General features: G+C 47.6%; 4 protein-coding genes across 9 annotated transcripts in view; 3 read left to right on the top strand and 1 right to left on the bottom strand.

Moving 5' to 3' along the window:
• The window catches only part of LOC126578960 (titin-like), a 38,421-nt gene extending 37,773 nt beyond the window's left edge, over window positions 1-648 (top strand). The window contains exons 16-17 of the mRNA XM_050242087.1: window positions 212-428; window positions 501-648. Coding sequence (XP_050098044.1) covers window positions 212-428; window positions 501-648 — 365 coding nt within the window. The remainder of the gene's footprint in view (window positions 1-211; window positions 429-500) is intronic.
• Window positions 649-1,854: 1,206 nt separating this feature from the next.
• On the top strand, window positions 1,855-4,460 carry LOC126578964 (protein tumorous imaginal discs, mitochondrial-like). Of its 3 annotated transcripts, none has more exons than XM_050242107.1 (6): window positions 1,855-2,194; window positions 2,257-2,465; window positions 2,555-3,165; window positions 3,236-3,515; window positions 3,588-3,651; window positions 4,212-4,460. In XM_050242107.1, exons 1-6 carry the CDS (start codon window positions 2,056-2,058, stop codon window positions 4,391-4,393), a joined length of 1,485 nt encoding a protein of 494 aa, XP_050098064.1. In that variant the 5' UTR covers window positions 1,855-2,055; the 3' UTR covers window positions 4,394-4,460. The 3 variants fall into 3 exon arrangements, with proteins under 3 accessions (XP_050098064.1, XP_050098062.1, XP_050098063.1); XM_050242106.1 differs by lacking the exon at window positions 4,212-4,460 and having other exon boundaries at window positions 1,858-1,891; window positions 1,955-2,194; window positions 3,588-4,123; XM_050242105.1 differs by lacking the exon at window positions 4,212-4,460 and having other exon boundaries at window positions 3,588-4,123.
• A 10-nt stretch (window positions 4,461-4,470) lies between these two features.
• On the bottom strand, window positions 4,471-5,514 carry LOC126578965 (DNA repair protein complementing XP-A cells homolog). Its single transcript, XM_050242108.1, has one exon. It carries the CDS (start codon window positions 5,376-5,378, stop codon window positions 4,536-4,538), a length of 843 nt encoding a protein of 280 aa, XP_050098065.1. The 5' UTR covers window positions 5,379-5,514; the 3' UTR covers window positions 4,471-4,535.
• Window positions 5,515-5,669: 155 nt separating this feature from the next.
• Window positions 5,670-15,000, top strand: part of LOC126578963 (lysophospholipid acyltransferase 6) — a 15,285-nt gene continuing 5,954 nt past the window's right edge. The window contains exons 1-2 of one of the 4 annotated variants that reach the window (XM_050242104.1): window positions 9,287-9,306; window positions 14,992-15,000. The exon at window positions 14,992-15,000 is cut by the window's right edge and continues 258 nt beyond it. Coding sequence is in view for 1 of the 4 variants with exons in the window: in XM_050242100.1 (XP_050098057.1) it covers window positions 6,148-6,249 (102 nt within the window). In the remaining 3 variants the exon portion in view is untranslated. Of the gene's footprint in view, window positions 6,250-9,286; window positions 9,473-14,991 lie in introns of those variants that run through there. The other 3 variants (XM_050242101.1, XM_050242103.1, XM_050242100.1) reach the window with 3 other exon arrangements.

Here is a 15,000-nt window from a genome sequence, read left to right as displayed (position 1 = left end):
ATGAACTGATTTAGTTGTACAGATTAGGGTGAGAGCAGATGAAACAGACTCCAAACAAAACTCTCACTCATCTCCACTAGATTGAAAACTGGTTTGAAGAACTCCGAATTAAGCCACAAAACTGTGTTCATTATGAACGAAAAAGGGGGTTTAAACCCGGCTTTTGGTCAATAAACTTCTAATCGTTTCTTTCCGTCTTTCTTCCTCGCAGAGACCTATCAGTCCCGTAGTCGAAGAGAAACGCTGTCGGGAACAACGGTAGAACCGGAGCAGCTGTCTTGGCTGGCCATCGATGTGGCACAAGCTGAAAGAAAAATTTTCCAAGAGTTCGGACCGAAAGCGTGCATCGAAGAGGAACCATGCCGTATTCATGCGGTCAGCAGTGCTCGTATGGATCAATACAAACCAGACTGGGACGACATATTGAAGTAGGTTTAATGCTGTCTCTACGCTTGGATTAGATGTATAACGTTTCCGTTTCATTCTTCTATTTCTTTTAGAAACTACAAATCGCAATCCAGCGGAATGAAGCAGTGGTATCTGCTGTCCGTTTTCCTTGGAGACTATCTGCGCGATGTACAGTTTTGCAAGCAGCTTGCCAAGCGATTAGATTGCAATCGCTACCAGCGCCCGTTCGTTCGAGACTGATTATACAAATAGATAGGCACAAAGAATTCTTCAATCCGGTTTTAAGCATAGCACGTATGTTTAGAAGAACCACCCGTTGTACATAACCTTTGCAAACAATCATTTTAAGGAAATGCAGTACCTAGGCAATAATTTAGTCATTTATAGTTGACTAAATTAGTTTGAATAAAACAAGTCAATCGTCAATCTCTCTTAATTTTTTTTTAGAAAAAAAAACCAATCGTCGACGATTCTATTACTGATTTTGCTATTGGCGAAAATCCAGCCGAACGTCCTGTCGTAATCGATAGTTCGGGCAACTTATCGATTATTCACGCACCTGCAGGAACAGGCAATCAACCAAGAACGATTTCAACAAGCAGATCAACTATGAAGCGGTCGCTGAACGATCGCAGCCACGCTTCGAGATTCTGATTCGATACACACTGCTTTTATTCCGCTACACGGCCTATCCCATTCAATGATCAAAGTGTAACGAGTTGCAAGAAAATCTACGAACAGCTCAACTACGACTCTCTGGCAAAGTTCACCTTACCGTAGCTCTACATCAGGGGTCTCAAACTCATATGGTCACGCGGGCCTCAGAGAGAAGTAACAGCCAGCCGCATCAACCAGTCCGCGGACCGCACCATTATGTGTTGAATGTTGAAAGGTTGAGAAAATGTTTCTTCCTTAAATTTTTTTAACGCTATCGTCATTGCACATATATCAACAATCTTCAATTTCAACATATGCATAGAATAAAATTACAAAGAATGGAGGCGGATGAGGCCGCAGGGCGCCAAGCGAATCTAGCCGAAATACTGACAACGATATCCACAGCGGTATCTAGAACATCACACGTGGCTGGTGCGGGTCGGTGCTTAACTTCCTATCTAAACCCGAGCATAGTGTAGAAAATGAAAGAATGGAAAGCTAGGGGAAAAGGTGGAAGCAACCTGAAAAAGCAATTAAAACATTTCTTTTCAAAATTCATTATTTTTATTGGTTTAATTTCTTACTGTAAAAAAACAAAAGGAATCTCTCTTATTTTCCCACTAACTGGAAGGATCAGATATCACAAGGGGAGCAGCTGGTGTTTGAGGACGAGCTGTTCGAGTGTAACGGTTAGTTTCTCCAGATTCAAAATTTATTTTTTTGCGTCATCTCGACTCCCGAAGCCGTGGAGTATAAATTGGGCTACAACAGTGTTTTGGTTTGAGGTTAGAAAAAGGATCCGAGGTCCGGAAATCGCCGAGGAAAAGTGGGAAATCTTCTTCAACAATAATTTAGTGTTAAAAGTAAAGGCGATACTAACAAATTCCAGAACACAGGAAGCTGGATTCAGTAGCAGTACGAGGGTAAATCCTCACAGAAGAAGAAGAAGAGGCTCGTGCGTGAAAGTGCTCGGGAAACTCTGGTCGGAAAATGGGTTCGCGAGCAATCCTGCAGATTTTTTCATCGAAAGGCTTTGCCATACTGAACACCCGTATTCCGACGACTCTAAGCCGACATTTCTACACACCGGCCGCCGTCCAGCGATTGCCCAACGAGCCGGTCAAGAAGGGTGCGCGGATTACATCATGCTCTGTTGTGTTCGCTATGATTATCTTCTCCTCCCTTCCGCAGGTCCCACGTTGCGCACCGTCCGGTCGTTTTACACTTCAAACATTTTGCATAAAAAGGACTATTACAGTACGCTCGGCGTGACCAAGAACGCGTCGCCGAAAGAGATCAAAAAGGCGTACTATCAGCTGGCGAAAAAGTATCACCCCGACACGAACAAGGATGATCCGGATGCGGGACGCAAGTTTCAAGAAGTTTCCGAAGCCTACGAGGTACACGACGGAGGGACGCACGGTGGACGGCGGTTACATAATTCTGCGAGTCTCGTGCCGGAACTGATCTTTACTCTCCGTTTTTGTAGGTGCTGAGCGATGAAACGAAGCGCAGCGAGTACGACACGTACGGACAAACGTCGGAACAGATGGGCCGAACCGGCGGAGGCCGGCCGGGAGCCGGGGCTGGACCCCAGGGATTCTCACAAAACTGGCAGTTCCGTTCGACAATCGATCCGGAGGAGCTGTTCCGGAAGATCTTCGGTGATGGCGGTTTTCAGTCGGGATTCGACGATTTCAGTGATTCCAAGTTTGGCTTTGGTGGGGCGCAGGAGATTATCATGAATCTAACCTTCGCACAAGCGGCTCGTGGTGTAAATAAGGACATTGACGTGAACGTGGTGGACACGTGCCAGAAGTGTAGCGGTTCCCGGTGTGAGCCGGGCACCAAACCGGGTAAATGTCAGTACTGCAATGGAACGGGTATGGAAACGATATCGACTGGACCTTTCGTGATGCGCTCGACGTGCCGATACTGCCAGGGCACGCGGATGTTCATAAAATACCCTTGCCTCGAGTGCGGCGGCAAGGGACAGACGGTTCAGCGGAAACGGGTTACTGTCCCAGTGCCGGCGGGTATCGAGGATGAGCAGATGGTGCGCATGAATGTTGGCAGCAAGGAAATTTTCATTAAATTTAAGTAAGTTCCTATCGCTGCGCCCCACACCGCCGCGTACTAACAACAGTCTGGCCTTTTTTTTCTGTTGTAGGGTAGAGAAAAGCCGCTACTTCCGGCGAGATGGAGCGGATGTACATACCGATGCCTCAATTTCCTTATCACAAGCCGTCCTAGGCGGCACAATCCGAGTGCAGGGTGTGTACGAAGACCAAACCATTCAGATTCCGCCCGGAACATCGTCACACAAGGTCATCAATCTCACAGGCAAAGGGCTACGGCGGGTAAACAGCTATGGGAGTGGGAATCATTACATTCATTTGAAAATTCAAACTCCCACCAAGTTGACGCCCCAGCAAAAGGCTCTGCTACAGGTATGGGCACTCCCGTTGCCTCTCTACCCATGCTCATCGGCTGTAATCTGTTTGTTGTTGTTCTTGTTCCAGGCCTACGCAGAACTCGAGGAAGATACTCCTGGTCAGATAATGGGAGTTACGCACAGGAGTGATGGTAAGTCCACATCATCCTCTTCGTCAACCACCTCCTCCTCCTCTACTTCCTCCACGTGGTCTTCGGAGAAAGTATCGGAAAAGCAAACGCAGGGCGCTCGAGATGATTCCTATCGTGACTATAAACCGCACGATGAAACCGAAACACACGATTACCAAAAAGAGCAGCTTGGCCCGAGGTTCTACTATTCGCTTGGCGTACTGCTAGTGCTCTGTTGGTTCGGGTATTATTGCTTCAATCAGAGCAACGAGCAGTTCGAGCGTGAACGAGAGCTCGCTCTCGAACGTCAGCGACAGGACAAGCTCTACCACAAACTGAAAAGTCCTTCCGATGACACGACGTAGAAAAGGAGGAGCGAGGTGGGAGAAAACGAACATCGATTGTTAAGTGGTGATTGGTTCCGTGGTCCCAAGGACTTGGCTAGAAAAAAAAGTATCAAAATAAAATGGCCAAAAAGGCCCCCGCTTAACAATCGCTGTTTGTTTCATTACTCGCTGCGGTCGCAAAGGACCTTCGACCATCCAGTTTGAGCTCCATATCGCCAATCTTTTCGTTCGCAGGAGGCAAGGTTTGCTATGCAGAGCCACAAGAGCTGACGGACATCGTGCGCGAAGCACTGAGGGATCGCACCAAGCTGCCGGGCAGCACGGACACTGGCCAAAGTAGTGAGACCAGTGAGGCACAGGAAAAGCCAAAGACCGAAGAGGCAGCCACCAAGACGCGAAGTAGCAATAGTAATTGAGAGAAGAGAAATGTTAATTAGTCTCCGTTCTGAAACAGATTAAACGCGGAAAAAAACACCAACCTAACATAGGTGTGTTAATGGAATGAGTGGATTAACTGGGCAATTTATTGAACAAACCCTGGCAGTAGAGTAGAACCGTTTACATCTTTTCGTATGTTTCCGTATGACCGCAGGATTCGCAGGTGCGAGTGTAAGTGTCCTCGGCCTCGTTGTACACCTCCGAATCACCGAATACGTGGACATGAGCCTGGACAGTCTTATCGTAGAGACTGCTGCGTACGTCCATACGCAGCTCCTTGAGACGTTTGTTGTACTTCTTCACCTTGGCCACTTCACGTTTCTCCTCCCGTTGTTCCTTTTCTCGCAGCAGGTTCTCTTCGCTTCCCCACACCTCGAGAGCACGCTTTTCAATCTGCAGATGAAGGTACAGTTTCATCTCACCCCAGCGCACGTTGTGTGGGTTCTTGCGGCTTATGAATTTCAGCAATGGTTCCCGCCGGTCCAGATCGCAATCCTTGAGCAGATACTCCTGCTTGGCCTCGGTGCGCGTAATCAGCGAGTGCTGGCCATCCGGGTCACGGCAAGCATCGCAAACGGCATAGTCAAACGTATTAAGTAGAAAAGAATCGGCGAAGCGATCTCCACACTCGAGGCACTCATCGTACTCCACAGGAACGGGGACTGCATCCGGCTCGGGCGCCGGCTCACTTGCCTCATCCTCTTCAGGCAGTTCCGGTCCGGCCGTTCGCTGTTCGATCAGGAATCCGCCCCCGCTATCAACGTACTTTGTTCCGGATACCTTAATCACGTTGTTCACGGACACGGCTGTCTCCTGGCGCTTCTCTCCGTTGTACGGATGGGTCAGCAATCTTGCCTTGCGTAGATTCAACGCTTTCTGGCGATTTTCCTCGATCCGGCGCCGCTGATAATCGGAAAGATTTTCCGATTTTCCCGTTTTCCCGGGTTCCTCTTTGCCGCTCATTTTTACCAAGGTGTTGAAACGGTGGTGCTAAAGGCCTCAGGAAACTGAGCGCGTAACGCTGCGTAACACTGCGCGCTTAATATGTAGGGCCCAGTGCAATCCCATACATTCCACCACCGTTTGACAGCTACACTCCGCAACGTACTGCGCTTGATTTGTGGAGGCCTCAAACCACCGTGGTCTGACACCTAAAGCCTTTGTCACATTCAATGCGTGTGTGCGGTAAATTCTGCACAAAATCACAGGCCGCACGTGCCGCATTCAATGTGGCGGGTGAGTTCAGAGAGTGTTTTTGTGCGGCGGGCGGGCAGACGATTTTGCATTTACGGCTGGTTTAGTTCTGTTCCTTTCGGCCACTTTAACAACCTGGTGATCCTGTAAAGTGCGTGGACGCGTGGGTTGCGGGGGGTATCCGGCAAAATGATCCAGGTGGCGATTATATAAAAACCCAATCGTACTAGCAGTGGACTCCGCCTGTCCGGTGGGGCTTTGTCCTTTGTGTTTGTCCTCTCGTGGTGCGCTGCGCTCGGGAGAAACGCGAGACTTCCCGTGCACCAGAAAATCATCCGATCCGATCCGTGCCGGCAGTGTTGGTTGGTGGCTGTGTTTGTTTGTGTGTGGGGGGTGTGATTGCCCAGTGAGAATTGTGCGGTCGTGCGGCCACCCCGTGGGCCGCTATCTTTATCAGCCAGAGAAAGCATACGCGAATTAGAGAACGGCGGCAGCAACAAAGAGAACAACGCGTGCCAGCAAGCCACTTCACAACAAGATGCAACAACCTCTAGCCAACATCATCGGGGCGAATGCCTACTACGATGGAAGCCGCGTCTTCACCTGGCTTGCGGACATGTGCGGCCTCTCCGTGGACTTGGTGAGTAGAAACATCGGCCAAATATGCTGACCTTCTGTTGGGAAGCTTCAGCTGCCGTTCAGTTCATTGAACGGTGTTGGGAAAAACCCGAGGAAAACCGAAAGTGTCATGCGACCTCTAAACCACGCGCTGTGTGTGGGATGCAGGGCCGGAGGAAGAACCGTGTTGCGCTTACTCTCTTCGATCAGATCAGCCTCTTCCACCATTACACGGCCACACTCATTTTCTATCTTTAGTGTTTACGGTGCTGGCATTGATTTTTGTTTCCTTTTTATGCCTGAACCCACATCCCTCTCTCTCTCGCTCTCGGCAATCTCTGTCGCCCGAAAGGCTGGTACTCAGTACTTTCCCGGCTGCAATTGTATAACCTGGTAGTTTTGATCGAAAAACGGAAATACCGCAAGTTGTAATGCTCGAGATCCCAGTTAACCGCGCAGAACAGCTGGATAATTGATGTCCATTGTCATGCTGTGCACCCCAAAACTTAAGCTTCGATCCAGATAAGATAAATTATCTGGCGGTGGTCCAGCCGGACATGAGAAGGAATATATAAAACCAAAAAACTTGAACCGCTTATCAACTGTCGTAAATTTACTGGCCGCTGATAAACGACACAATTTGCGCAGTTTCTGCTCCAATTTTCAGCACAGTCATCGACGAATCGTTTGATAAGGGCAGTAGTAATTTCCACAGGCATTAAGGGCAGTAGTAAATAGTAGTCCACCCTCATCGCTGTTTAAGTATAGATTGGATCTTCCAACATTCGATCGATTTTCAGTGCAAGAGCACAGCATCGCGTGATCATTAAACATTCACCTGTTGCATTCTTCAGGACAATAAAAGTGGGACAAATGTTTCCGCTTTCGAGGCGGCCAGGCGAACATGTTCCGCAGCACAAGCACAAGGATGCTAACAATGTTCGTCGCCAATGCACCTCCGAGTAGCAGTAGAAGCTCATGGTTTGCCTTTACTTCGATCGTTACTTTGTGCGACTTTTGTCTAGCTTTCGACACGTACGCCTGCTTCAATTTGTCAACTATTTATCATCATTAGTTACTAAATCGCTGGCATTTCATCAACGGTTGACAAAAGCACTCTCTCGGGATTGGTCTGTCTACCATTCAACTGAACTTCATAGTCAATGCATCGGGAGAGAAAACAGAAATTAAGGATCATCATACAAGCCGCTCATGCTTCATGCTTACTCAAGTCATGCTTTCTCTTCGATAGTATTTAATAAACTAGGATGCACACTTTCATCGGGGCCATTCTGTGATGAAGCACATTCTAATCATGCGTCACTCGTGGTCAAATTAAGCCAACTAATGATTTGGGAAATGAATTCATTGCCCAGAGAAACCACAATAGTGCCCTGTCGGTCTATATTAGCTACTGCAGTCACTCCAACACTCTCGCCACTAGCGTATAGTGTCGGTAAAAAACTTTAACTTTTCCTTCTCCCAACCGGTCTGACCTTTAACGACACAACTACTTTCGATTTTGAACACTAAAATCATGTCGCCGACCGTTTTCGATGGTATGGAGCCAGCGCGGAAGCGGAATGTCATCGTGATTGAAGCTTAAAATGATCGCACAATTCGTAACACACACCATCGAAAGACTTTTATATCAATTCACAAGTTAGCATGCTTTTGAATATTTCGAAGGGAAAAGTCGACGAGACATGTATTCCAACTTATGTGACTAACTTCACATGAATCGTTGGATGACGTCAGGTGCGCGGCAAAACCGGTATATACACACGGGCCACCGTTGTTCTGTTTCGTTTTACAACGGCGGAGGATATCAAATGACATCATTCTCACCCAACCCAACCAAGTCACTGCATGTGCACGTGATTTGTTTTGATGATCGATAAGCACGGGTTTATTTAGACATTTTGGGACCCTCGCCTCATTGTAAGTTTTGTTCGTTGTTCGTTTCAAACATTACATGTCAGAGGTTGGTTGACCTTGGGATTTGCTGAAAACATCTAGACCCTTGCTCAAGCAAGGTCCTCAAAATAGAAGCTAGAAATGTTTCTAGTAGGCGGCATGTGTTGCCCTTGGTAGCCGTTGGAAGAACACGGTACCGATACCGCCGTGGTCAGCTGTTTGCATCTATTGCTCCTCTCAATGTCATTCACTCAGCATACACGTTCATGCTGTTAGACGCTTCGAATTGACTGTGTGCGTGCCTGGACTGGTTCTCTAGCTTCTTAGCAGTACCAAGCACGTGCACCGCAGGCATGCTTCAAAAGGGGTACCTTGGGGCCATACGGGTGGGGGGCTGTTTTTTTTTTTAATGATTTATGTGTGGTTCAAGTCCAACTTTCTCTAAACTCACGATCGGTCGTCGATCAGTTGATATTGACAATTTCTTTTTCTGTTGGTGTTTAGATATTTTGAGCTGATTTTATAATAATGCACGTTCGAAATTATGCAGGCGAATGATCTTTTAATCGTTTCATCAATCGTCGTCATGATTTTTGAACCCTTTTTTTGGCGCAAACTCAACCGTGACGTAATGAGAGATCAGAGATCGGAGCTGATGTTGAGTAACGCACCAAAAGTCGAAAAGTCGTACTCTAGCAAATGGAGAGTCTATGAAATTCGTACTGTACCAATATCGCCACATCAACCGACCGGCTTGACTGGGTCATTTGACGAAATATTTTCAGAAACCTTGGCCACCCCACCCGAGCGGGAAAAAAGGAAGATAATGTTAAAGCCTCCCAGCGAGAGACTCACGCGATGTTAGAGTCGAGTCGTCGAGCGTGGCGTTGGGTTGGTCGGTCTGGTGGTATGAGTTATGCAGCCAGCGAGCTTCAAATCCAAAACAAAGCCAAAAGTAGGTGTGTAGGGGGCCGCGCGTCGCGCTCAAAAGTGCGTCAAGGTGCGGACGCATACACACTCCAAATCGCTGGAGGGAGCCCCAATAGAGATGGCTGGTTGTTGGTGGTGTTTGGTTGTGTAGCATTAAGTACTACCGCTGGAAGGTCTGAGACCAATAGCGGTGTTTTAGTAGCTCGGTTCGCGTTTAACCCGTTGGTTTGTGGTTTGTGCGTTTTGTGGATTGACTCACGTCTTATCAACGTCTCTTCATTTTCGTTTCGAACAATTACAAACTGTGTTTGAAAGTAGAGAGATTGAATCATCATACGCCATTCATGCTGACTTCCAATTGCATCCCAACATTCGGGCCCTTTTTGGCGAGGGTTGTGGTTCGTTTCGAGAATAAATCGCAGTTTGTATAATTGTTACTGAACCGCGCATTCAATGCACGTGTTCTAGTTAACGTGTTGTTCGACCAGTGGCAATAAACTAATCGACCCCGGACGATTGTGTTTGTTTGGCGCAATCGGAACACGAACCCCGCGCGAAGCGGCGCAATTCAATCGATGACATCACCAAATAAATACCGATGAACGGAGAAGAAGCATATGCGATGGTCTGTGTCGCGCTGTTTTTGGTGGCTGATGCAAGTGAATGACACGAAACGATTGCGCACCTTCCAGTCCTTGAATATTTATGTTTCCTTTCGGCCAGCTTAATTTTTGGATCACGTGCTGGTGATGGAAATTTACTCGATCGTCAAGGTTGTGTTTGGGGAGGATCAATTGCTGCAACACCTGCTGCAGCTCAGGCCAATGCGCCATAGCACGAACAAATATGTCTTGCAATCGATGCATTTATCGCGTGATTATTGTTGACTACCGTCGCGTTTACTCGCATCCTTATCACTGTTCGATATCAGGAATGCAAACGCCGTCCGTGCTGTGGTTCTTTGTCTCTATATCAAAAGCTACAAAAGATAGTGGAACGTGTGCTTCTTACTGCAGCTCTTTCACCGCAACAAAGAACATTCGTCAGTAGCGTTGCCGTTGCAGATGTTGCTAGAAGGCGCCACAGTCACACACTAATTATCCACAAGCTGCCTTATCAGTGCCCCTCTTAAGTCGCTAAATGCAGAGATTCTGTGGGCGCAAGGCTACCGGACGACTGAATCCCTATTTCGGTACCTGGCAGCTTACGCTGTCAATCTTCGTCATTAGCTTAGTTAATCACCATTTCTCCCTTGCCCTGACCGGAAAGATAATCCCATCATCCGCAAAACCAATCCTCACCCCTCGTGCACTAGAAAACGAGAAAAGGGAAGACGACGTTCAGAATATTAGTCTTCTCTGGCACCGGAGAATCAACACTAGTACATAAAGTCAATAAAATAAAACAACAGAGGCAGCATACTTGTTGACTAGCAATTGATAAGTGACAGTGATCGATGAAGATAATGTCTCGTCTCGTGTAACTGTCGGTTCTGTGGTTAGATGCAAATCGATATCCGAATTTCCTTCCATAAAATCTGTACTTGTATCGGCGGGAAATTAATAACGCCCCTTGAGTAGTCCATTATCAGCCGGTGTTCCAATTGGTCATTAGTACTACTTTGCTCCTTGTGAAGGGTAAATGCTTAGTTCACATTCGCACAACCAACGGGTGGGACGGACGGACGGTTTTGTTAGATTTTAACCAACAGAATTCATAACTTTAGGTTTGGGATTATGTTTTCTTCTTTCGTCGTCCCCTTTCTTTCGTTAGCAATGCGAAACCACACAACAGGCAACTCGCTCGCGTTAATACTAAACGGAAAAGACCACAAACAGAAAACCAGTTGAATATGGTGATTCTGTATTCGCCACGACGACACTAAACGAGTCAAAATACCAATGGTCGCGATAGAGGGGCGACGGTGGACGGGGTGTGGGTTGTGATGCCGAATTGGAACAGGAAACCCCTATATAAAAAAAAAGGAAATAAGGAAACGTCATGGACTGGCCAAGGCCAAAGCCTCTGTCTACTTGGCATTAGATCGAGGTGCCGGGATCTATGATATTATTGGGAGGAAAACTCAGCGACAGCATATTCCACTTATAACGCTCACGCCCAATCACCTCTCCCCCCCCCCCCCCCCCCCAAAATATATCGTGACACAGCGAGCGAGCGTGAGGCAGCCGTGGTCGTGGTGATACACAAATTAATGGTGCTGAAGAAACGTTTAACTTTTGACCTTCTTTTCCCCCCGGTTTTCGACGTGAATCGGCAGGAATTCACTAGGATATGTTTAGCGATTGAGGGGAGGGGGGGGGGGGGGAGCGACCGCGGTACATTTGGATTTCGTTTGAGGTTTAGTGTGACCCTTTCTCAAGAACGAACCGTAATCCTATTCCATCGTTCTCGTCGCACCCTCTGACGTCGTCGTTATGTGTTGGGCACGTTGTTTGACCTTCTACCCAGTGGGTTCTGCCTTCTGGGAGGTCACGAAAATAGTCTAATGTATGTATGCACACTGTGTATCAATGACGCAAAGCAAGACAAAAGGAATACCCGGCAGGTGGATGTCAGAAATCAAGCCTTTGGTGGGAGCAATTTGTTCTGACGTCTATGAGCCTCATTTGCGCCTCATGCCCATACCACAGCTCTATTAATCATATCAAATTGCTGAGCTGAACAGACAAATTATGCTGCTACTCTACTGCCTGTAACTACTTGGATATGCAATTCAATCACTAACGCCTTCCAGTAGCTGTCACCGTTAGGTTATCGATTAGTGAAATAGGTCAATCGATTTGCATGGGAAGCTGCGTATAAAGCCGCGTACGACACAAGGGAAAGTATTAGCAGGAAAACCGGACAAGAAGATTGTCTGCACGGAAAAGTGTCGCTTGTTGCGGTTGTTTTTCGTTAGTTGAAAGCATTCGGAAACAAGAAACATATTCACAGAATCATCTTTGTTTTTGAGGCGTGCGCACTTTAAACAACCGGTCTACCGGTACGGTTCGCGACCTCGCGGTGATCGAATTGGTTTCGCGTTAAATCATGCAGCACATGTATCTTATTGGAAATTAATCTGGATCCTTGCCTAATTTCGCGCTGGGCGGCTGGATGGATGGCTCGGATTCAAAAAAGGATTGATTGAAATGGAATTTTCTCTTTTCGAGCAAGGACCGATTTCACCGACACCTTGTACAGGTCACAGTTCCTTTACGGTTGCTTCCTAAAGGGGGCAACAACCTACGCACGAACGTACCTTTCCTTCCAACTCCAACTCCAGCAAATAATCAACACGTGTACAGAAGTACGGTCACAGGATTAATCTTCATTATTGCGTTTATTACATTTCATCTTCCATCGCGTGCGGTGCTCACCAATGAATTCATTCTCGCCCAGGGACGAAGGACAGGACAGGAGTTTCTTTGGCTCTTTGGCATGACCCGTGAAATAACACACACCTCTCCTTGGCTCTTGGCCTTTGATGGCGAGAGGGGGGGGGGGGGTTTGGAGCAAAGACACTCGGAGTAGCAGAAGGCATTCCGAGAAAAGCCAACGTTTTCACAAGCGTTGTAACAGTTGTTATTTTCCCTTCGCCCCGAAGGCGCTCAAAGGGAACGTCTTTTTCGTGGGGATGTTGTGCGTGCGGCAAACGGATGAAAAAGGAGACATCGAGGCCGAGACCAGACCAGAGCACTGCGCTGGTGATGAGTTTGCCGCAGTCAAGCACAGGTCAACGCGTCACGACAGGGGTGGAATCGGAAACAGTAAGTGGAAATTCACCGAGACGCTGAAGGGGGAAGGTATCGGCAGCCAATGGCACGGCGGGAACTAAGTTCATCAAAACGTGGACGATGCTATCGCTCCTGCTCTGCTCTGCTGCTGAAGACCCCGTACTCTCGCTTGAGAAATGTGGAGTCTATTATGCAAAAGCGTGCGCGCTACATTTTCGAATGAAACTTCTATTTCCCGGCCGCAGGCAATAAAGACGAGGCCACGGTCCCCGGCTGCAAGGCCCTTGAATCCGTTGGTCAACGGTTATCTGTTGCATTGACCGCTAATAAGCGCCAACCCCCGACCAGGACCCCGTTTTCCTGAGGAAATAAATGTCTTTGTGTCTGGTGGATTGACTCAAACCAGACCTACATTTATGGTACAATGGCACGCAAAACTCGGACCATGTGTTGCGTACACTAGCAGCACGTGGCCCAAAACGACGATTGCAATGCGTTGTGGGACACATAAATTAACCATCTAATCGTCCCCAAAGCGGCGGGGGAGGGGGGCCGGGGAGACCCGGATGTCCTGCTGTCCAGTCGGGCCATCCTCTCGAGCACTTGTTGATTTGGTAGATTAAAATGTTTTATTCATGCCTTTAGTGGTATGGCGGCTTAGAAAATTGTGCCACAAGAATCAAAAAGTCTAATGGGAAAAGGCAGCAGCGTATCACTTAACTATACGCATTTGTACCTTAGGGTAATCAAATGAAATGACACTTTTTTTTTTACACGAAATTAAACATTTTTCTTGCGGATCATAACGAGCAGTACATAGCGAATGCAGCAGTGAACGCCTTATCACTCTACAGTTGCCGTTACGAAGTGACTGGCCAATCTGAGATGTGTAAAAGAAGGTACTTCCCATTTCGAGCTCGCCTGTCGCAATGATTACTACTCCCGCTCCCTCCCGGCACCCCGCCGAAACCCATTACATTTAGCAAAGTGCTCTCAATGGAGAATGGCGCGGTACGGCGGAAGAAAAACACCGAGCACCGGCCAAGCGAAAACGTGCAACAGATAGATGACTCCGACGTGACGACGCTCCAGAGGTCATTAATACTGTTGCCCTGCCTGATCCTGACGCACTGCCCGGCCACTTCCTCTTGCACAGTGCTATTGAGGCTAAGGCGTGTCTCGCCTAATAGTTTCGCCTCGTCCTGGTGAAATTGGGCATTGGGACACAAGACTGTCGATTAGATTAGGGAAAGTAATTATGATTCCACTCCAGCAAAACCTCTAAAGGATGCAGACTGATGTGGCGACTGGCGGAAGAGTTTTGCTGAAAGAGGAGGCCCTTCTTTGACCTTCCCTAGTGCCGTGGTTTAAAGATATTTGACTGCAGTCATGCAACTGACAAACAGCGAGCATAAAATCGATGCAACCAACCGGCGCCATCACCGGTGGTGTTCCAACACTGAAATCGATACCCGCTGCGATAGCGGAATAAATGCATTTATTTAAAATTTTATATCCTCCATTTGTTGTCCGCCTCTATTTTCGTTCCATCGGAAGGATGTGCGGTGTGGCACGCCAACACGATTCGGGTGTGTCCCGCCTACCCACCCCGTTCCAAGCATTAAAATGATGTATTGATGATAAAGGCTGGTATCTCTTCTCTAAGCTTCTCTTACATGATTTTATTTTCAAGCAAATGAGTCATGTTTGATCGTTCTGTCAACCTGCTGCCTGCCTCGCTTGATGAATACCGCCATTCCATTCCATCCATTCCGCAGTGTGGTGTGCTGCCTGAGAACTCTGGATTTTTGGTTGAATCCACCACCCGTCCTTTCGGTGCTCAAACACTCGAACATGTCAGTCAGCCAAATGCATGATGATTGCGGATATAAATGCGGTGTTCACGGTGCTTTCTGCAGCACTCTCGACCTCGGCTGTTGGAGTTGCATGATATCGCCACCTGCCCAACGCCAGGCTGCGGAACTTTAGGATAATTTTGATAGAGACACACGTCGACACTGCTTTATGGGATAATTCACACCTGGCCTCCAATTCTAGCGCCGCAACGCAAATAGGATTCGGAGGCGAGATTTTTTTCCTTCGGGGTTTTTTTTTGCACACTTTTGTTGGCCATGTTAGCATTAGGATTTACATGCACTTTGTCTTTAAACTAAACCTAGAGAAGCTAC

This window comes from Anopheles aquasalis, chromosome 3 (assembly GCF_943734665.1).
Source record: "Anopheles aquasalis chromosome 3, idAnoAquaMG_Q_19, whole genome shotgun sequence".
NCBI classification, from domain to species: Eukaryota; Metazoa; Arthropoda; class Insecta; order Diptera; family Culicidae; genus Anopheles; species Anopheles aquasalis.
This window is presented reverse-complemented; position numbering and strand designations above follow the sequence as displayed.

Excerpts from the sequence above, each read along its gene's own strand:
- LOC126578964 (XM_050242105.1), top strand. The coding sequence starts at position 2,056 with ATGGGTTCGCGAGCAATCCTGCAGATTTTTTCATCGAAAGGCTTTGCC. Across the intron at positions 2,195-2,256 it reads CAACGAGCCGGTCAAGAAGG|GTCCCACGTTGCGCACCGTC; the intron begins GTGCGCGGATTA and ends TCCCTTCCGCAG. Across the intron at positions 3,516-3,587 it reads AGCAAAAGGCTCTGCTACAG|GCCTACGCAGAACTCGAGGA; the intron begins GTATGGGCACTC and ends TTCTTGTTCCAG.
- LOC126578965 (XM_050242108.1), bottom strand. The coding sequence starts at position 5,378 with ATGAGCGGCAAAGAGGAACCCGGGAAAACGGGAAAATCGGAAAATCTT.